This window comes from Centroberyx affinis, unplaced genomic scaffold (assembly GCF_046629955.1).
Source record: "Centroberyx affinis isolate AG114_WGS23_722 - 3 ecotype Tasmania unplaced genomic scaffold, CSIRO-AGI_Caff_v1 ptg000687l_1, whole genome shotgun sequence".
Lineage (NCBI taxonomy): Eukaryota > Metazoa > Chordata > Actinopteri > Beryciformes > Berycidae > Centroberyx > Centroberyx affinis.
The window spans coordinates 194,745-218,547 of NW_027279308.1; the positions used below are offsets into that span (position 1 = coordinate 194,745).

General features: G+C 42.9%; 1 protein-coding gene across 1 annotated transcript; it reads right to left on the minus strand.

Moving 5' to 3' along the window:
• Positions 1-410: 410 nt before the first annotated feature.
• On the minus strand, positions 411-23,294 carry LOC139644001 (clathrin coat assembly protein AP180-like). The gene is made up of 24 exons (XM_071519345.1): positions 23,165-23,294; positions 15,600-15,742; positions 14,923-14,998; positions 13,981-14,083; positions 13,547-13,640; positions 13,323-13,434; positions 13,118-13,224; positions 12,909-12,950; positions 12,293-12,366; positions 11,909-11,914; positions 10,992-11,004; positions 10,761-10,882; positions 10,182-10,255; positions 9,990-10,004; positions 8,012-8,107; positions 7,012-7,257; positions 6,506-6,580; positions 6,074-6,160; positions 5,293-5,355; positions 3,005-3,091; positions 2,674-2,735; positions 1,445-1,528; positions 606-716; positions 411-429 (listed from the first exon to the last, which is right to left on the minus strand). Exons 1-23 carry the CDS (start codon positions 23,292-23,294, stop codon positions 630-632), a joined length of 1,998 nt encoding a protein of 665 aa, XP_071375446.1. The 3' UTR covers positions 411-429; positions 606-629.
• Between the last annotated feature and the right edge of the window lie 509 nt (positions 23,295-23,803).

Here is a 23,803-nt window from a genome sequence, read left to right on the forward strand (position 1 = left end):
AGTCCACATTTAACAACACAGTCCTCGTCTGGGAAATGCGCAAAGAAACCAACATATATCCACCATTCCAAGTCAGCTGATATGCAGAAATCCAGAACGAATCTAAATACACGTTAATTTTTTTTTTTTAAAGTTCATTTTTTCCTCATAGTATATTAAGTAAAGGTTAACACTGAAGTACACGCACACTCACACACATAAACGGAATTTTGTTTTCTGTATCTAGGGTTCACATTCACGGTTGTGCTACAACATTAGATAGGGAGGACGAGGTTTTCGAGGGGCTGCGGCCGGTAGGAAGTCGGGGGGGGGGCAAAGATCGTAGAGTTGATGGCTGATTGGCTGAGGGGCTGGGGGGCATGACTGAGGGGAGGCAGGAGGGAAGTGCACACATCCACATCCACAGAGCTCCAGACACAACGACAACCTCTGGATGGGAGAGAGAGAGAGAGAGAGAGACAGAGAGAGGAAATAAATAAATTAAACTTGATTAACACAATTGAGATCAACAGAATGTTCACTTACCATTCAAAAGGTGATGTCTATATAACAAGACAGACAGAGACAGAGATTATTAAAGGAAGACCAGGGGACAACACACCTACCTTGGGGCTTACGGGTCAGTCAGTCTACATGAAGTCCTTAATGTTGAGGTCATCCAGAGCGTTCCTGGGAGGTGGGGGCCTCCTGGGGCTCTGGGACACCCCCGGAGATATCTGCAGACACAATCTACTCTTAGCACTCACACTCCTTTTGTGAGAGCAGACCTTCCTTTTGGGATATGGGTGTCTGTGCCATGAGTGTGTGTGTCTGTGTGTATTTGTATAATCCATCTACACATGAGTGTGTGTGTGTGTATTTCAGGGTTGGGGCCATTCGTGAATTGAATTGAGAATGCATGGTAAATTCCAATTTAATTCCTGGAGATGGAATTGGAATTGGAATTCAGCTCTAAGGAAACAGAATTGGAATTGAATTGGAATGACAGGAACAGAAATGAAATCCATGAAATTCCATGAAATTCCATGAAATTCCATGAAATTCCATGAAATTCCACTTCTAAGAGAGGTTGACTTGACTCGTTAAACACTATAAATCAAACATTATGAATCAAATAAAAGGCAGTTAAACAAATCAAATACATTTAATCATAATGCATGTATTACGATTACGTTTAATACCATTTCATGATATTCAGTACTGATAATATAGGTATAACACTATGTGTAATGTCATAAGAAAAACAAAATAACATGGAATTTCACAGACTTTCATTGAATTAAATTCAACTTAATTAAATTAAAAATTCCAATTCAATTCCAATTGTGTTTCCTTTAGGTTTTCTTCAAATTCCAATTCCAATTCCTCAGTTGAATTGGAAATGATGAGTTCATTCATGAATTGACCCCAACCCTGGTGTGTGTGTGTGTGGCTTTCATGTTACCGGTGCTCCAGGGTTCGCTCCAGCAGCAGGGAAGCCTGGCCTAACCATGGGCATCATGGGAGCTCCAGCGCCTGGCGCCCCGGGCTTTCACAGGGACAAACGGAAAAGAAAAATAGACAGAGTAAGGCACAATCTTGGTCATCTGAAGTGTGTGTGGGCCACCTAAAGGGGTCATTGGCCATCTTAGGTGTTCCTAATGTACCTGGACCAATGGTCTGGGACTGGTGGTCTTACCATGCTGAAGCTGGGGTAAGACCCCATAAAAGGAGGGACCCCCGTGGGTATGGTCTAAAGGTGTGGAGGGGGAGGGAGAGGAGGAGTTGGGATGTTACTACACTACATATAACACAGGCACAGGCACTGCAACAGAGCACACACATACACATCAATGGCCACATACAAAACTAGAAATGACACACAAAAGGTGTACAAAGACACACAAAATCGTGGTGAAGACAAACAGACATGGACATTAAAACATGACACACGACAAGCAAAGGAAAAACCACAACACAGCACAGCAACAGCCCTAACTTAAACTATGAATTCAGATATCCTTGGTTTGCTCATGCATTAGTATTTACAGAGCAAGGGGTAAGCTTTCCGCAGGTAGCCCACTTCAGATGGGAGTGTCAAAGGTGTGGTGTTTGCTCTGTGTGAAATCCCATCTAAATCTGTTGTTGCCAAAGTAACAACTGATATATCCTCAAGAAGCAACTGTGTAAATGGAGGGGGAGAATTTCATGGCTTGCATGGACTGTATCAGGCTTAAAACTGTATGTAAAGATAAAGGGAAGAGGTTGTTTCCAAGCAACAGCTTCTTAATTTGGCAATAACTTTTGCCACTTCATCACTCTCCAGTACGTATTCCAGAAAAATACAAAAAAATTTAAATCCTTCAAAATAGTCCGCTGCCTGAAACTTACATTTCTGCCCTAAGTTTTTAGTCATTTCCTGAACATTTAAAATGCTGGATGTGCCTTAGCTAGTAGTAACAGGTGGGGGTTTTATGAGATGTGTCATTTTAATAACATCCAACGACTTGTGTCACTGGGATATGACACATCCCGGTTCCTTGCTGCTCTGCCACACCTCTCAGCTTCCTAGCTCTATGACTGGACCTGCACCCTGGAGAGCCGGATGGGGGCAATGCGTGTGATTGGCTCCATGCCCTGCCTGCCACTGCCATGCGGCTCCACTCCATGCTATAAGACACAGACAACATTTACCATGGGAGCACCCCAACTGGGGGGAGCTACCTGAGGAGCCGCTGGGGTTCCCATCGAAAGATCTGTGTGAGAGAGAGAGAGAGAGAGAGAGAGAGAGAGAGAGAGAGAGAGGGAGAGAGTGACGGAGAGGGAGAGGGAGAGGGAGAGAGAGAGAGTCTGTGAATTCACTGTTTTCCATTATTCTAATAGACGCACTTATGACTAGACTTAATTAAAACAATTGTGAGTCTCACAATTTTATGAGTGAGAAATTAGATCAGTGGTAAATTAAATCAGTATCTACACTATTAGTTCAGTTACAGCATGTAAACAAATCTGAACGACTACTTACTGCCAGCCATGTTAGCCATGGTGGCGTCAAGGTCTCCCGCCTGGGGGGTTACAGCAGGCTTCATCACATCCCCTAGTCCATCAAACACTACAGGAGGGAGAGGAGAAGAAGCAGAGAGAGGGGGAAAGAGAGGAAAGGAGAGAGAGAGGGGGGGGGAGAGAGAGAGAGAGAGAGAGAGAAAGAGAGAAGGAGAGGTTAGCATCCTCCAACACCAGCAATCCTCACTCTCACCAGAACTGAGTAGCAGACCTCCTTACTACTGGGGATTACCATGACAACCAATAGATATCTCCATGACAACAGAGAGCAGAGAGGAGCATTGGAATTCACACTAGAGAGGACAGTAATTTAATAATAAAATATAGTAAAATAGCAATTATCGGAGGTATTATAACTGAGTTTCAGGAGCAGGACCACACCTCAATTCCACCTCTCCCTGTCATTTACCTTTAAAAGCCGACCTGCCCTACATACCTGCCTGCTCTCGTCCTGCCATGCCCCTCCCTCCCTCCCTCTTTGGTCTCTCTCTCTCTCTCTCTCTATCACAGAGTTCCCATGGGGGATCCGTTGTCCCAGGAGCTACGGCGGATCCTTTGCCAGCACCTTCCCCAAACCGCAGTTCAGACGTCATTGCACTCCGTCAAGATATTCCAACTTTATCATCGTGATCATATTTTGTCATTAAATGTCCTCAAATTACATTCAGTTGATAGTGTGGTCCTTGGCTCATGAATAGTAAAATATGGTGAAAGAACAAAATGATTAAAATCTATTACAATATTTCAAATCATGATGAACATTTGTGTCATTTTATTACAGAATCTGCATAATTACAGACTGTGTAAGACAGTAGTTTGACACCAAGCTATTCAGCCATATCTGCTACGGGAGACATCTGTCAGGTCAGCTACTTACTACAATGTTAATTTGCAATGTGGGCAGGGGAACTACTACAACTCTAAAAAATATGCATATGGGATAAATACAAACTTGAATTTGTTTTATGTGACGTACACAGTATTTTCTGCAAAAATACTGTGTCTTACTATCTTATCTATCTTACTATCTTACCATACTCAGTGTCAATATACTGTATTTTTCAGTGCTTAAAATTTTCAAGTTAATGATTTTGAATTGATTTTAAATGTTACTATATGTATGTGACTGCTGCACAAATTGTGATGAGGGCAAAAGCACTGCAGCTCAGATGAGGCTAAGCTAATTGCTAAAGAAGCATTCAATTATAGTGCTACTTCTCGCACACTTCCTAACCATCAGGCATCTGGTGGAAGGGACAGTGCAGCTGAGCTTGCACCACTGCAATGCAGCAGTGCACTGTGGGAAATTAGCGTGTTAAAGAGCCAGGAAACTCACCCAATCAAACGGCACGAAGCAAGCAATGAGCCAGCCCAAGAGCCAGATGGAGAGAGAGAGAGAGAGAAAGAGAGAGAGAGGGAGGGAGAGAGGAAGGTGAAATGCACAGGATGCCGGAGAGAGGGAAAAATGCAATGAGGTTTTAAAGGAGCAGGTGAAAATCAGACCATTAGAGGATATCGTGTGAATGAAAGAAATACAGAAACAGAGAGATGGAGGGAAAGGAGAGTTAAGCCTTAAAGCAGTAGTATTTGCAGACCATCAGTTATAACATGAAGACCAATGACAGGGAAGATGACCAGGGAACACAGGTGAGCAGGCCCATGTTGCCACGGTAACACAGTTACCACGGTTACCAAGTTGCGCAGTGAAGAAAGGTGGGAAACATTGGAGGAATCCCCGCAAGACCACAGCAACACTATGAGTGTGTGGCGATCCAGTGATGATGCCAACATGACCATATATGGACACAGTTACAATCCATAGGACTCTGGAAGTGATTGTACTTGGATATTCAGTATGTGATGGGCACTCAAACAGGCTACAACCAAACACAAATTACATACACAAGGTCACTGTACAAAGAAAGTGAATTCTGTGTTTGGTGTGTGAATGAGTGAATGAATGAAGTATCAGTCACAGTTAATAGAAACTGCTATTAATAGATTTCACTGCCACAAAAACAACCATCTTGGTAGGCAACCCACAGGTGTAGTAGTAGTAACCAAATGGGATTGATGTTAATTAGTAGTAATGCACCCGATTACAATGACTATGTTACAGTTACAGTACAATGTGTTTCAATGCAATGGAAGTCTGTCAGTGTCTCTGGAATGTCGACAGCATGTTGGTGTGCCTTCCATTGCAGGCGTGCTATGCATGCAGGGTGTAGCTGCACATTTCAGGAGTATTACCTGACATTAGTTCAGCTCCAGGGGCAGCAGGAGCAGTGGACGGGGCATCTCCTCCAGCGGACTCTGCCAGGTCAACCCAACACATACCAAACCATACCATGGCAAGCCAAAGTGGGCCAAGCCATTCCCATCGCAGCATGAGGGCAAAGAAGGGGTAAGAGTCAGCCTTCGGCTCCGCACTGGGAATGCCAAACAAACAGCGTAGTGTTAAAGAGGAACGCATGAAAGTATAAATATGCAATCACATATGCTTTAACACAAACTGGGAAACATGGCGTTTAGTGTTTAGAACACAGCACTCGCATACAAAAAGCAGTCAGAGTAAAGCACACACACACAAATGCATGTGTTTACATATATAAACACACACAATTTTTTTTAACAAGTGGACACAGACCAATAAGCGTCTTTATCCTAATATGCTGTGGCAAGTTTGCAACACGACACTAACGTATAACTCTCATACTCTCAACTGACCAAGCTTAGCCTTGGGTATCTGCCCACAGAGAATGCAACTCCCATTTTACAAGATATCTATGAGTTATTCAATTAACAATACAAGACGTTGGAACTAATGCATATGAAATGTACAGTCTCAACAAACCCAGAGGTAGTCATGACTGTTATGAAGCCCTGATGACTTGAATGAAAATGACCCAAAAAAAACATATCAATTGATTGATTTGATTTCCTTCACAGATTCAGCTCCTCCCTCTTTGAAGAAACGCTTTCAGGAAGAGGAGAGATAGAGCGAGGGCAGTCAGTTTTGTGAGTTACCCACCACCAAACAGGTTCATGATGGCTCCAGTGTCCATTTTGGGGTGGGGTGCGGAGGAGAGGAGGGGGGCGGGGGAGGAGAACATGTCCGCTGGGGAGGGCAAGGTGGAGATGATGTTAGAACACACACACACACACACACACACACATAGCTGTTAATGCAGTTTCATTGTAATGCCCATTTAATGCAAATGCAGTGCACGAAGATCATGCTGGAATGGGAAAGAGGTAAGAGTGCTTTAGTAAATGTTTCAGGGAGAGGGGAGGAGAGAGGGGGCGCAGCTGAATAGCCTGTGGCTGACCCATAGGAGAATCAATCTCAATTCCTTTTTTCTTCACTGATCAAGGCCAAGGACAAAGCTGACAGACAGAGAAAGGAAGAAAGGATATGAGAGACGAGAGTAAGAAAGAGGACAGAAGGGGTGGGATTGGGTACCTGCTGCAAACAAGTCAACACTGGGAGCAGGAGCTGCATTGGTGAAGCTCGTATCTGGCATGGAATCAAAGAGATCTACAAACACATGCAGACGCAGAAACACAAACATTAAAATGTTCAAACACTAGAAAATGGTGATGAAAGTCGATTCCGTTCAAAGTCACATCTGGAGAATCAAAGGCAGAAAGAGAGAAGTGAACAGGGAGCAGCCAGGCTAAAAATGAAAGAGAACCATCAATATGTGCACATTAGCCTGATGAAGTAAGAGAGACGGATGAAAAAGACTACCAGAGAGAGGAGTGAGGGAAAAAGAGATTTAGCAAGTCAAGAGAGAACAAAAAAAAAGTTGAGGAGAGGAGAGGAGAGGAGAGGAGAGGAGGACAAACAACATCAGGTCGGAGGACTATGAGACAATGTAAACACTCTATCAAGATGTCAATCAATATGGAAAACAACTGAAGGAAGCAAGATTAAGAACAAACCACACACTGTCTTTTAACGTTTACCACTGAAAAGATCTGTTGCAGGGCTGGAGGCGTTGGGGGGCAGGGGTGCTGAAATGGTTGCGGCGGTGGTGATGGTGTTGGATGTGGAGGTGAAGAGCGGTGAGGGGGAGGGGGAGGGTGGGGGCACCACAGAGCTAAAGCAGGCGTCCAGCGCGCTGCCTGTGTTATTCTCCACCGGCATCATGGAGAACAGGTCTAGACCGGCAGACGCCACGCTGGTGCTACCGTCCGAGGGGGCAAAGGGGTCTTTTGGGGTGGAGGGGTGGAGGGGCGGAGGGGTGGAGAGGTGAGGAAGGGATGTAACACATGGAGAGGAAGAGGAATGTTAGACAGTGACTATAATATAACACAGAATACACATACATGTTTCATACAATGAGGATGAATATACTGCTGTAATGAATAATGGAGGAGGAAAGAATGAAAAAGTATAGGGAGGATTAATAGAAGGAGATAAGATGCAGAGCTCTCTATAAGCATCAGTCCAAAATTCATGATTAGTGAGTATACTGTACAGTACATCAAAATACCAAAGAAGAAAAATGATATCACCGCTGAAAAAAACAACAGAAAAACAACTGAACACCTCAACTGTAACCCTCAGGAAGGCTTCACAATCCATAAAAACCTCTAAACTGCAGCTAAAACCAGACAACCGCTACAGGCAACCTTCTACATGACAAGTACAACAGATTCTTGTCACATCAAAAGCCAACAACTGACAAGAAAAAGCATCACCATCAGTCTCCATGGCAACAACAATAGCTCTGGCCGGACACCAGCAGCAACAAGTAGGGAATCTACACGCCTACTGTCCCTGAACATAGCCTCGATATCAAGCCTGATGAAAATAACAATATTGATAAACTCAAGAATAAATGCACACACACACATACATTTCCTATAAGCTACTATACAAACGATGCTCATTCTCACACACACACACACACACACACACACACATGCACACACACATATAGACAGAGTTTCAGTCACCCACCAGCTCCAGTGTTGGTGGCTGGGGTGGGTGTAGTGGCCGCCCCGCCGTCAGCTGCTGCAGCGGCCTCAGTGGCAGGAGCAGATGCTGCAAATGCATCTGAGGTTCACACACAAACCCCAGCATTGTGCAGGCCGAGGACAGAGAGACAGAGAGAGAGGAGAAGAAGAAGAAACAGAGACAGACAGATGAAGGAACAGAAAGAGAATGTGATCAAGAGAAAAGGAGAGTCAAGAAAGAGGATGAGGGAAGGAGAACATCGGGAAAATGAAGATCAGTAGAGAGCATTTGAATAGGAAACAGAGCAAAGGACACTCACTGTATACGCTCGGAGTATTCAACTTATTCTACTTTTAAACAGTATAATTTGTTTTGAGTACCCTTGCATGGAAAAACTACAACACTGATTTATGGCATGGATGATTGACACGTGAATCGACAAATGGGAACACAGACAGGAGGCACAGCGGCAAGGTTTTATCTACAAAGGGCAGGGTTAAGTCTACAGTTCAACTAAAAAGCAGTAGCACTACATGTGTTGCAGCTGTCGTTTGTAGCTGTAGCAATGTGACAGGGTTTGATAGAATTGCTTTTCACTGAGGTCAAAGAAAAGCATGGCTGCCTATCAAACAAGACGCATGTGAAAATGTCTGCAGCAATATGTTTATGTGCAAGCCAAGGGTGAGTGTGTGGGCTGTACATAATTACATAATGCATAAATGTGTGAGAGCATGAGTATGCAGAGTATTTGTAGAGGATATTGTGTGTACATGTGCGTGTGTGTGTGTGTGTGTGTGTGTGTATGTAAGAGAGAGAAAATTATAGTGTGTGTTTCTGTATATCATCAGCGTCCTGCAAGGTCTTTTTTTTTTAGGTAAGTGACAGGTGAAATTGCTCTACAATTGAAAATATTGATGCATATTGATGATAAGTATTGTTGCATCAATAGGAAATAAAAGCTTCTTCTACTTGACTGTAGAACCTTTTATGATGATATAACTTTGCTTGCAGGATACAGACAATACATGTGATTATCAGCAAGATTGTGCCTACATACGTGTGTGAGCATGCAGTGGTTTGTGCTATCGTATCGTGTGATGGGTTTTAGGGTTGAGCTCTCCAGAGTAATTCTTTCGTAGAGAATTCTCCGGAAGCCCACTGACCTCCCAACAGATCCATATTGGCGGCGCCAGGGGAGGTGGCGGCTGCTGTGCTAGTGGGAGGGGCTAGAGAGACTCCAGGTTCTGCCGCTGCAGGAGTGGGCGTTGCTGCTGCAGAGGAGGGGGCGGGCTCTGCCGTGAGGGTGGGTTCAGATAGCAAGGAATCGCCCATTTCTGCGAGTACCAATGGGGAATTCGAAATCCCCAAATTAAGGTACCAAAGTAAACCCCAAAAGAGTAACCAAAATAACCAATTAAGCCACCATTATAAACAAATCAATGTAGAAAAGCAAGCCAAAAGAGATCCAGTTCAAATCAACCCCAATTAAAATATTTGGGAATTGACCGACAAAAGAAAAAATCCAAATTTCAATCAAATCAAAGTAGCAAAATTACCCAACATCATCCATTAGTAACCAACAAATAAAAATCAACCAAAACAGCCCCCATAGTAAACCAAAAAACAAACAACGGAGTATGTGGAGGGAGGAGGGAGAGAAAGCAGAGAGAAACAAAGAGAGACTACTCAGACTAAGACCAGAGAGAACAGCACTATGAGACAAACAGGGAGGCGACCAAGTGGCATTGGTGCATTATAGTCTATCTGAAGGGTCACTTTGCACTAAAACATTGACGTTGAGTCCAGGTCACCTTGATTTCAGTCCAGGAAAAAAGAGTTTCTTGGGAGAAAAAGCCAGTGGCATTTTAAGTCACTCTTTCCAGCTCCTAAACTGCAATCAAGGTAACCTAGAGGATGGCTTAAGACTAGGCTGGACCAGACTAGAGCTTAAAGGCAAAGGGAATTGTAGGGTAACACTCACCGGACCCAAGAAGGTCTGTGGAAGCACAAAAGAAGGCAATAGGGGAAACAAATTTTATTCAATTTAATTCAAGAGTATCAACCTCAGTTAAAAACACTGTTGATATAATTGTAACTTTACCCACGAAAAATTAAAAGCTGATTCCCCAAAATGGGCTATTGTAACTGAAGTACTAGTTAATATTAAACTTACCTCCCCAAGACGTGGGGGCTGCTGATGGTACTGAGGGACCTGAGGAGGAGAGTGGATCCAGGTCCAACAAAGAACTGCAGAGAAAGTGAGAGTGTTTCAGAGTGTGAGAGAGATAGAGACAGAGAGAGAGAGAGAGGGAGAGAGAGAGAGAGAGAGAGAGAGAGAAAGAGAGAAGAACAGAGAGAGAACAAAGCTCATTCTACCGCCGTCTTGACTTCCACAACATTTTCATCTAAATAAATTTCCGTTTTGCTGCTGTCTATCAACGACTGATATAACGCAATAGTGATTCAACCTTCTGCCAGTTCATGAAAGCTTTTACATTTGCTACATTTGCTGTTCTAAACATCCAGTATAGCAGGTAGGTCTCTCCAGGGAAAAATCCTCTAGAGCACAGAAAGTGATGCGATTTAAGTAACTGAAAGCAGCAGCAGCAGTTTGTTTGGAACAAATAGAAGAAGAACTGGGTAGTTATCATCAGCAACAGTACTGAGTAAGAGTCTTTGTCCACGAAACAAACTGCAATTTCTTTTTCACAGTAACTGACAAAAAAGCAAAAAAAAAAAAGTGGTCACTCACTCTTCAGCCGGCTCGGCGGCGGCGGCAGCAGCAGTCTCGCCGGGTGGAGGCTGCAGTGTGGGAACAGCGTTTGAAGATTTGGCTGGAGTTGAGGTTGGAGACACGTTGTTTGTAGGAGACCCCTGGTAGATAGAAAGGGAGACCCTTTTTAGTGGCTCGTGGCTCACAAATGAGAGGATAAAAGAAACATTCTGATAAAAATGACAAAACTATTTTGTATGTGTATCTCACCTTTGTTGGAGACCTGAAAGACAGGAAGAGTAGGAGGAATAATGAGTGTCTTTGTTAAGAATGTGTAGATCCACCTGACACTGATTGACAAGTGTTTGACGGGTCTACAGAAAAGATCTACAAAACTAATATTCCAGAAATCAAATAAATTACCATGATAGATTGCATCACATGTGATCATATGAAGAGTTTATTTCCAAAACAATATACAGTACTGTGCAAAAGTCTTAGGCACCCTAGATTTTTTATATAAATTTCTTAGAAGTCTTAGATGTTTATTTGTTTTCTGCATTAGTGTGTCAGTAGACTGCTGTTTATTGTAAATTTTTGATATTCAGAAATTTTCATTTAATTAGTTTTGAAAGCATCTTCGCTTTATGGATATCTTTGACATATGTCTAAGACTTTTGCACAGTACTGTATATATATATGTATATTTTGGTATACACGGTATGGAAAATAACTACTTCTCTTTAAAAAGTACCATCAAATGTTCTCACTTTGAAAGAGCTGGTGTCACTTTTTTCAAATGGCGGACATCTCATTTTGGAACAACACCCTTCATATATTGATTCACATTATGTGTCAGCATGTGATAATACATATGTGGTGATACAATGTATTAATACCACATATGGTTGCATATAAAACACATGTGTCTCGCATAGTCCACACATGTAATCACATCTGCACACGCATTTCCACATGTAGAACTTGTTACAGTGCATAACGGTCATCTTGCGTTAACCAAAAACGCTATTATCACATCAGTGCTATTCACATGGGGATCACATGTGTAACTCACATGTGAATTTGGTGTAACTTTACCTGGAGGGAAATTACTCAACAAACCACTTCATCTGAATACATCTACATCTGAGAAGTTAGTCAACTTCAAACAAAACAAATATGCTCACCCTTCACTGGTGATTCCAAATGAACATAAAGGGGGGATAAGAAGAGAGGAAGGGTTAAAGGAAATTATGGAAAGATAGTACAGTTGAGTTTGGAGCACATCTGCTGGGAGAAACTTGAACGAGGGCCTGTTTCTATCTGCAAGTCTCCCGGTTCCTTGAGCTTCTTAATGATAATTCATGAAAAGAAGAGACGCACAGGGAGTTTCCCAGGTCTACATCAGTTAGTCTCAACGTCAATTACTTTTTCTTTTTTTTTTGTGATCCGAGCACTTGTATTTTGGCTACCACACAAAGTAGCTCATGGAGGTATTGTGTGTGATCATACTGTGTTTGAACAGCAGTCAAACACAAAATTAAAAGGAAGGCTATTAAAAAATCTCTTACCCCTTCTTTCCACCCTTCACGTCCTCCAGACCGTTCATGTGCGTCTCCAGAGACTCCAGGATACTGCTGGGAGCCTGAGGAAGAGAAGAAACAACAGTAATCACTAAATAATCCCTCCCTGAATTGTGTTGTCAGGCTGAGCATTACATTCACGCCAACACTTCAATTATCACAGCAGCACTGCCAGTCAGAAAAAGTGGTAAAGCGTTGAGAGAGACAGAGTTTTTGAAAAATCTCACTGCAATATCCACACGCATGTACACACACGATAATCGCGTCTGTCGGTTGAATAAGCCCGTAACGTATGATCAACATGCCAACACTCCATCCTGCAAGCAGGCACTCTGCCAGGCCAGCCAGCGTTTCTATGGTTACCGAGTTCTCGCGAGGTTTAAACATACAGTCTTCGTCGTCTGAGTCTGCTAGATCCGCCACTACGCCCGGGTGGAGACACTGGCAGGGAGATTATGTTGGGTGAGACATCTGTGCTTGTGTGTGGGTGTGCATGTGTGAGTGTATGTGTGTGTGTGTGTGTGTGTGTGTGTGTGTGTGTGTGTCCCAATGCTTCCAGGAAACAAGTTAAAAATGAGAAGCACTACATGTGGTGGTGACTTACATAGTTGATGTCAGGAATGTCATTTTTGTCAACTCCAACTGTCTGTTGAAGGAAAGAGAGGCAAAATGAAGCATTACTACACTACACAATACCACTGTGCAATACAATGTCGCTACGGGAATATGTATATGAATATGTATGTATTATAGACACCCCAACAAAGTTATGTAGGTATTCCCCAGAAGGTCATGCTGAATGCTGTTGAATACCTCAGCCAGCTTCATGAATTCTCCAATCTTGGTCACCCTGGTCAGGAACCTCTTGTAGATCTCCAAGGCCTCCTTACAATCACTCTTTTTCATCTTGAAGTATTTCTCTACACACAACATAAAGAACAAGAGGCTTACAGATGCTCACTGATGAGAAAATATGTGTTCTGTGGCCTAGAGCTTTTTTTATGCAATAATCTCTCACCTAATAGGTTGATGATGCCGTCATTGTAGGATGCAAACAGTTTGACCAGGTCCTTGAAGAGAAGCATGAATGCAGCATTGATGATCCCATTGTTCAGCTCCTTGGGATGGACCTGAGAGAGAAAGGAGAGAGATGAGCCAGTTTGTAGAACCCAAGGAAAAGCTCACTCCTGTGACGTTACACGGTAAAATATGGGTTTCAATATAAGCCAAAGCTGAACTCACGTCAAACTCCAGGAGTGTGTCAATCTGAGTCTGCAGGACGGGCATGCCTTTCAACAGCTTCTCAGTGGTCATGGTCCTCATCACACCCTCAGCACTGGATACAACAAAGAGAGCATTAGACGGGCCTTGGGGAAAAGTCCCACCATGGGATTGGGGTGTTTAATGGCATGAGGTAAGTGAAAATAAAAAAGTGGCATTAGGTGAAACTGGCTGAGTTGGACTGCTGCATGACGAGGGCTTCAGGGATGATTTGGGCATTAGTGTCATGAAGTGTGGAATTCATTTTGAACGGCATCATGGTTTACGAGGAGGGGTACGAGGAAGGTAAGGTCCCGGTGATAACTGGATTAGGCAGGTCTATAACAGCGGGAAGGAGAGTTGTAAAGGGGAGGGGCCTATGAGCACAACCTCTATGAACACAATGACTGACGCACCCCTTCTTGACTTTGGTGAAGTCAAAAGCCATCTGGCGGTAGGCGAAGGCCTTCTCGTTCAGGTATCGTCCATACCGTCTGATGAATGTAGACATGTCATAGCCTGAGGAGAATCAACAGTATGTCAGAGAGTGATCAGAACTTGGTATAAAACAAAGCAATAATCGCACTGTAACATCTGGTGTGCCTGTCAACACCTAACTGATAGAAAGAGTTTAAGTTATAAGACATTACTTGATAGGCCAAATACAGCAATCAGAACTACACGTTGGACATTTGACTAATATGAAATGTAACTGAGCAGATTAAGATGTGCAAATTTGGCATTTGTGGTAACCGCTCTCCGTCAGTTTTAAACTGCCTTAGTAGACAGTATTATATACTAGCAAAATGTTCATAGAAAAAAAAGATTCATTTTTCTCATACAGCTGACTGAGCATGCCATTTTTCTCAATAACTTTAACTTGAAATATATCTCATTGGATGAACACACAAACATAAAAAGACTAGACAAACACAACACATGGACGTAAAAAATATACAAGTAATATAAGGAGTGCCTTAGTTTTAGAAAAAGACTGTGCATTAAGACAAAAAAAATGCATAGGGGACAAGGAAATGCCAGCATCTGTTTGCGTGCATGTGTGTGTGTGTCGACATGGTGTGTGTTGTATATATATACAATTACATGTGTGTCTGACCATGTCCAGTCGCTCCTGTAATTTGTGTAATTTCCTCTATTTGCCAGATGGCCTTGTTTGTGTTCATCTCTTCCTGTTTCTCTCTACCTTGGCAGAGTCTCAGACAGAGTAATGTGCCGATGTTCTCATCTGGAAGACTGTCAGTCTGTCATGTATACATCCACGCATTCATGCACATATACACAGACACACACACGCACAACGACGCACACATCAAGTTTTCATACTTGGGCGTTCTTACCGTGAGAGCCGGTTTTGTCAATAAAGTTGCTGAGGTTGAACAGGGAAGTCCTGGAGGCCAAGTACTGAATGAACCTCTGAGGGAAAGAGAAAAACACAGGGTCACAAAACAGTCTTGTACCTATCAGTTGCACTGGAGGAAACAATTCAATTAGAAATGAAGCCGAAACACTAGAAAAAAATAATAAGGACCTGTAAATTATCACTAGCCCTGCTGTACTTTTTCAACAACATTTCATTCTGCAGATAGCAGTTCCTGCAGGTCTGATTCCATGGATGGCTGCTCATGCACCACACCGCAATGGGACTAATTCCATTTATTGGAAGAACTGTAGTCAAAGCCTCTAAAACCTCAGATCTCCTTTTTGCCTTTTGTCGTTGACCCATAATTGACTCTACTCTCTCTGTGACACAGCCGGTCTATTTCAGCACCACAGACCACAACCCTCACTGCACCCAGAGGACTAATTCCATTTCTCTTAAGTGAAAACCTCCCGAGTTTGTCACCCACACTGATCTGAGAGCGGCAGAATATGTTAGAGAGACATGATCCTGACAACTAGAGCAGGACACACATCCAAACGAAGCATTTGGAACATATTGGGTGGTAATTTGGCAAACATCCGTCATAATCATTGTTAATCCCAAAGGAGACACATATTAAAATAGCCCACTAACCTCATTGCCGTGGACACACATGTGATGAGTGGTGACAAGGGCCTTGAAGACGACCACCCAGCTGGCGTTGGTGGCCCTCTCAAACAGCGTGTCAGCCATCTGAGGGATGTTCACATTGGTGGCGTTGGTGGCTGACACCAGATCTGCAACACATTCACAGGTTGGTTAGATCAGTCTGAATTATTTGCTACTCAATTCAATTCAATTCAATTCAATTCAATTCAATTCAATTCAATTCAATGTGCTTTATTGGCATGAAAGTTCACAGACAATATTGCCAAAGCATCAAGATGAATATCAGTCTAGGTGTGTGTGTGTGTGTGTGTGTGAGAGAGTCAGTGCCTGGACAGAGGAACTGGGTTGCTGCGTGTTCAGCTCCCATACCCAGAGCCTCCATCACAGAGTGAGGATCAGTAAACTATGTGAAGGAATTAATGTTTGTTGGTAACAAGGGTTACACACATTTTATATGCAGTACACAATAACATTCAAAGGGAGAAAAATAAATAAAATAAAATATTAATAATAAAATTTGCTACTCTCTGTCTGAGTTTTCCTCTCCTGAAGCATCTTGTGACTGAAGTGTGGTATGATAACGCGAGGCTACTGGTTTGCTAATCAACGAAATTCCGTATTATGCTGCATGTATGAGGAATGTCTCCTTTGATTGGAAGCATAGTGTCTGGATTTGTTTATATATAGCTATAGATTATTGTATTATTTAAATGAGCATAAGTCCTGTAAATGTTAAGGCTTCCTCCGTAGAGCAAACTACACCCATGAGAATATTAAACCAGAGGGAGGACCTAATCTAGACTTGACATCTAGGATTCAGGGCACGCATACACACATGTGCACGAGCACACACATCCTCTTATGCGCCAACACACACACGCATACACACACACACTGAGAGTGCAGAGAGAAAATACTGCTTTGTCATCCCCCCTCCCAGGACACTCAGACAGGCAGGCAGGGTTCACAGGGGACTTGACAGATCACCATCTTCTTTTTTTTTTCACAATATATTTATTGCCATTTAATTCAAATTGACAAAGCCAAGCAACATACCAATAAACACATGGAGAAAAGGGGAAGAAGTAGCAAAAACCATACCTGTAAAACACTTTAACCCTCTACATACAGCTCAGAAGCTGGAGAATTAAAATAAACTATAAACCACCTTCATCCCCTCTTGAAAAGGTATTTCTATCTCACTTTTTAGCAATTACCAAAGAAGAATTGTCTCAAGTCCAGACCATCAATACAAGGTTTAAACTCTTGCAGTATAAGTGGAGTATGCATACATATATAACTCTTTCTCTGTTACATCGCTTTGACAGTAATAATATGGATAAAGGTGTAGAGAGCAATTCAGAGATTGGTATGCTGAGTGTAACACATAGGATTTCTCAGATTATTTCAGCTGAAACCCCTCTCTATGCCCACCCTTATATATACTTGGACTATTTCCTGAAGAGCACAGGCTTTCAAACAGGAAGAAAATGTTACTTTTAGCATTATCCAGGTCAATAATGCCATTGCTACTCTGTGGAAAATGAAAGAAACACCATCGGTTAGCCAACGGCTAAAAATCCTCTCTCATTGCTTGGCAGTGGAGAAACTGACATTCACTATCAAAGGAAAGTCAGAGCTCTTGTTTGAAATCTGGGGAGTTTTTATAGTTTATGGAGGATGAGCCATTGAGAACAATTTTGTGGACTACATGTACTGTAACACAGATCTGTATTAACTTCTTATCTATATGTATATACAATGCTCTACCTCTTTCTTTTATTCATTTATTTTTCTGAGGAGAGGGGTTATTATAGGTTATCGTTTTTTTCTTTTTTTTTTGTTGAATCATTGGGTTGTTGGGTTGTTTTAGTGCTCATTTCCCTTTTCTTCATGTGTTTATTTGTTGTGTCGCTTGGCTTTGTCAGACCACCATCTTCACAGTGAATATTCCCCTCATTCCTCAGAGGCATAGAGCGACAGAGAGCGGGAGACAGAGAGATAGGAAGAGAGAGAGAGAGACAGATGGCCAGAGACAGATATACAAAGACAGAGAGAGAGTGAGAGGGGGAGTTTTGGCAGAGGAACCGCATAGGAGAGAAAGTAGCACTTAGAAATAGGAGGGATGACACATGACATATTTTAACTGATGTGTATAGCCAAATGTTTGCCAAGTCTGCAGTAGACTGGAGGCCCTAATGCTCTAGGAATAGAGACACACAATAAGGCTGGAAATAGATATACTGTATACTGTATGTATAGAAGGGTGATTTGGCTCAAATTTATGTGGGCACTGCTGATCTGTGAATCAGAATAACCATTTATTTTGCTTAGAAATACATACTGCTAGAAAAAAATATTTGAAATCTAAAAAAAAATCGCATACATAGGCAGTTTATAGTTCTTCTATTGCCGCTCATCCCTCAGACATTGATGGCCAAACAAGAGGGGTGAAATTGAGTGTAGCGGTACAGAGTGCCACAGAGGAGTGCAGCACATATTGGCAGGCACCCCAGATAATGGAAGGAAGGCTGTTACATCGATCAGGCCTTGGCCTTGCCTCAAGTACCAAACTGCTGTTGTCAAAAATACAGCAAGGTAATGAGGGAGGGAAAGGAGCAGGCGGGAAGAGAAAGAGGAAGAGACTCAGTGGGGAGTCGATCGAGGAAGAGAAGTGCCAATGTGGACATGAGAGAGAGAGAGAGAGAGAGAATTGGAGAGACGAGGAAGCAAGAAAGGGAGGAGAAGGGAATGCTGGGAAGCTGTTCAAGGTCATAAGCAGGGTGTCAGGCCGGAGAGGGAGGGGGGTTGGGGTGTTCGGGGGTTGTCAACAGATTATTACTAATCACACCGGTCAGGGGTCTTCTGTGGTGGAGATCTCAATGCCTATCCCCCTCCAGTACACACACACACACACACACCTCTCTTGAAACAAATCACTCCTAGTATTTTATACCATGTTCACATCCCCATTATCAGCTTTTGTCAGCAGTTGTAGCGAGTGTTGCTGATGTCAGTGAGTGTACTGTAAACGATTTTGGCACATTTAATTATCACTGTAGCACCTCCTGGAATGGTAATAGACTGCTGCTTCCAGTGAAAATCCAACCTGCAAATCAAAATGGCAAAAAAAAAATCATAATCTATATGTGTTTTGTTTTTGTCTGTTTTTAAGTTAATAGGGCAATCACTGATATTTTGGATCTATTTGGAATAAATCGTACTCAAATCCCTCTGTAGAGCTTGACCAGATGGTAAAAACCACACTGTAATTCTGATGACTGATGTCTTTATATTCCACGAGAGGGGGAGTGACAGCATCCTGTTTCAACTATGCCTCCTGCTTGTGTTTAGATATGGTTCGTTAGAGCTGAAAGAGAGGGGGCTTGAGGAAGCAGCAGTGCACGATGTCTCTCTCTCTATCTCTCTCTCTCTATCTCTCTCTCTGTCTCCCCTATAACCATTTTCATTTTTTTTTATTGGCAAATTTTCTGTCTCTTGCAAATCTTTGATCCTTTCAGTCCTCAGTCTATCCTCTGTCTTTGTCTTTCCTCTCTGTTCGCTCCTCTTCATTTAGCCTCCCTTCTCAGTGGAATGGCTGAAGATGACACCCCCTGCGGCCTTTTCAAATCACATGCACCCACACACACACACACACACACACACACACACACACACAAAGAGTGTCCACAGTGGCTGAAATGTGATTACATAATATTATCATGTAACTGGCATATCTACAAGTTAGCATTCATGCTAGCACCATACACACACACACACACACAGCCATCTACAGTTATTCTCTCCGGTTTTCAGCTCATAATACCTAATAATAACTGTGTAGGTAGCTCTCCTATCATATCTGTTTACTAGCGTGCAGTGCTTTACAAAATGGGCCATGGCATAGGCTATAATGCTTGCTGTTGTGGTAGCTCTATTATTACCTGACACAAACACACATTGACACACAAGTGGTGTATGTGTGTGTGTGTGTGTGTGTGTGTCTTATGAGGATTGGCTGAGCTAAATAAAGACTCTTACAGTAATCCACGGTAGTCAGGAGAGCTCTAAGAATGAACTATGTGGTCCCTACTAGACAACTGTATAGGTGTGTGTGTGCATGTGTGTGTGCATGTGTGTGTGTGTGTGTGTGTGTGTGTGTGTGTGTGGGTGTGTGCATGTGTGTGTGTTTTCCAAGTCAGTCTCTGAGTCTATGTTCTATGATTGTGTCTTCAGTTACACACCAACGAGACTCTAAGGTTAGAGTGACAAGAATAGGCCAGATTAAACCAGCCAGAAGTAAGAGCAGGCCTGCCTGTTCACACACATGTACACACACACACACATGCATACACACATATGCACACACAGACACACACACAGACACACACACAACAAGTGGACGCACAGTCTAGAGGTCATGTGACACACCTACTACACATGCTATGGTCATGTACAGCACTTTGTTGTACCGTTCAGCACATTACAGTATGCTAGTCATTACTAACACTTTAAAAACAGTATTTCCATTTCTACACTTACACTATGTTTTCAAAATGATCTCAGAGGCATCTGAACCCATTGCCTTTGGTGTTAAGAGCATTGTGCTCATTCAGCTGAACTCGCATGGACCATATGCTCTCTTGAAATTTGTAACACATGCCCTCCTGCGTCCTTTTCACCAAATCTACTGTGTCTATATATATAATAGAGTGAGCACGCATATCAAATTCAATGGAGCATGCTTTACTACCAATAGAAAGAAATAACCAAAACACCACTGTGTTTTTCATGGTGCAAAGAATCAAACCCAGCTGGAAAATCAAAAGTCCATAAAGAAAAATGGTTCCTGCATAGACACATTTTACTTCTGCATCTTTTACTGTGTGGTTGACGTTTGCATCAAAATGCATTTCTCAAGGCAAGCACAGCTGTGATCGTGACACACTTTCACTTTACACACACCACCACCCATTGCTACTCTAGTCTGCTCGACACTTACAACTGTGAGACTTTTGAAAAGGATCTAGTGTATTTTTACGAGCAGGTACATTTTGCCACCTACAATAAGAAGACAGTAATTTGTCTTTAAAAAACACACTAGAATAGATGTTCAGTCAACTAACTACAATGAAAAACCACTGAAATGATAATGCATTCTGAAATGTTTATTTCAGAATTTCACTTGGGGTAAAGGAAACACATTTCATTACCGTTTTGTCTATACACTCTAGAAATGAAAGTCCCGTCATTTGCCCTCTGCCTTCCCGCAATCTCTTCTGTCATTACAGTGTCATCCCCTGACACTCTTGTCAGCCCATTACCATGGCAACCACACTGCACCCCCGCTGCACCCCTTAAGGGTCACAGATTGTGTCACTGTGACAAAGGAAAACAGAACGCCCTCAAATAAATCTATCGTCAAGGAAATCAAAGATGTTGAAAGGTTGTCAATTAATTGGCTCTGGATGCAGAAGCTGTCTAAGGCAAAATGGGAGATATTGTAGGCCTATATATATTTAATGTAGCTTGGATGGCCTACACTGGTACTTTTCAATGATAAAAAATGGCTTCACTATCCTTGCAGAGTCTAGGGGGGGGTAAATCTATCTACTATGTTATATCTCCAAATGTCTATTGATTCTTCTAACCCAGTGGTTCTCAACATGGGGTCTGGGGACCACCAGGGGTCCTTGAGGGGGTTCCGGGGGTCCCCAGCAAATTGATGAATTGTTAAACTTCACCGTTATTTCATTTACAAGAAGTTAACACAATTAGAGAGTGTAGAAGAATGACTGTTTTGATCATAGTGTCACTGTTATCTCTCTACCTACAATACAGATAGCCATGGAATTCTGCAAAATCATATCTAACAATAAAAATATTCTCAGATTTGGGTCAAATGGGGGTCCGTGGCCCTAATGTGGACTACATTAGGGGTCCTTGATATGAAAAAGGTTGAGAATCACTGTTCTAACCTATTTGTTCTTATTTGTGGCTTCGACTATATCAAGACATACAATATTGATTACTAGCTTCTCCTTCTTATCCTCTGTTGGTTTGAGTCAAATGTTTTGCAGTTTTGAGGTTTGGAATTTCCTCCTGGGCCTGAGTGCCCTGCCAAGATACCAGTGGAAGAGAAACACAGTGGCCTACATACTTGAAGCTTGCTGAATTGCCCTGGAAATGGATACAGCATAACCCCACACACATTCACCCAGCAAGAAGACAACATCGCCCATATGTCTAGAAAGCTTGTTGAATCACCCTGGAGATGGATGAAGTGTGTGACTATCCCTGCATGGTAATGGTAACAAGAGGTCAACACTACATGTAGCAGCAATGTTGTCCTTGTGGTTGGAGAAGAAAGTCATGACTTCGACCAGACTGATGGTTAAACTGTTCTGCTGATGTGTCGCTCTACAACTACAAGTTCTCAGTCACACACACACACACACACACACACACACACACACACACACACACACACACACATGGTACAACAGAGAGAGAGGAAGCAGTGGTCTCTAGCCCATTCTAGCATTAGCATTGTCACCTTTGGCTGTGTAAATAATGCAAGGCAGTCATTGGCTGATTAATAAATTATTCAGCAGCGGAGCGGATCACACGATATAAGGTCCTAGTCCAAGACACAGGACCAGACCTGCCCAGCGACCACACACACACACACACAGAGACACAGACACAGACACAGACACAGACACAGACACAGACACACATAGAGCCAATCAGACCATCATCTGTATGCAGCGGCACGCCATGCTTTGGTCTGACTCAGTATCTGTGGTAGATGACAGTGATTAATAATGATTTGTCATAAGGCGGCCCAGGCTGTCATCGCACAACGTGTTAATAAAGCTGTGAGGTTTGATAGTTTTATTCAGCCATGATGCTGCAGCTCTATAGGGAGAGCATGAAATAACGAATGGGCAAAATAGGGCTTGGATAGGTCTGTAGCTGTCTTGGTCGCGTATATAAAGGTAATGTCCAGACAGCAGCCATGCTGGGATTTTACATTTGGGTGAAAGTGTGCACATGTGCGCATGCGCATGCTAACATCCATCAGTCCCTGAGAACTACCCTGATGATAAGGCCCCAGTGTGGAGTTAAGGAAAGTGGGTGTGGAAGAGGGCAGGGAAGGGAAAATTAAATGGGTCTGCACTTGTTGTGTGGATGACCTGTCAGTCTGTCTTAAATTATGACCTTCTCTCTCTCTCTCTCTCTCTCTCTCTCTCTCTCTCTCTCTCTCCAGTCTCTGTGGGTTACCATCATATTGACTGGAGGCTGACACAAAGGGTCACCAGAGGGGTCATCACCATGGCTACATCAATTTATTATGGCACCACACCCATTTATAAGAAAAGGGAATTAAGTGATGACGGGTAATAATAATATCATAGCTCCTATTGATTGTAACCACTCATCCATCCGTGTGCGGGCGGGCGTGCGTGCAAGCAAGGTTGTACTGTATATGTGGTGTGTGAGGCCTGATAGCCTAGGCAGGAAAGAGGAAGAAGGGGCACACTTACACTCCAGGTGCTTTTTCTTGGGCGCCATCACTTCATGAGTGGTGGCTTTGCAGACAGCCCGGGCCATATCTGATCCCGTTAGCTGGTATTGCGCAGCGGCAATGCGATCCGTGAGCGTTTGCCCCGACATTTTCTCTCCGTGGAATCGACCACCTCAGGAATGTATTTCACCAGGGGACGGAAAAAATGACCAAAAACCCAGTGGCTTCCCAGTGGTTCAGTCAGCGGATCCGGTGCTTTCCTCTTCCCCAATTGTTAGGCCTGTGACCTTCTGTGTGGGCGGAAAAAACAAACAAAATGAGCTCAAATGACTGATTAAATATTATTTTTCGCACCAAATCATTCGGTCACGTTGATATTATTCGCTGTGACATGGGTAGACTTACGCAAGGTTGTGAATTCCCCTCGGCTCGTCCCGTTATAGGCTACGACCGTTCAGTTCAGCACCTTGGACAGCTAAAGCCACTCGGTTATGTAACACTCCGCTGGCAATAAAACCTATTTTCTCGCTCCACAGTAATTATAAAGAATCTGGCGAGTGAAAAATGCCGCGCAAGAGAGCTCCTCTAATCGTCCAGCAAAATACTTATGGAAAATTGTCGAATCTAAATCAGCAATCCATTGGTCGGTCAAATATCC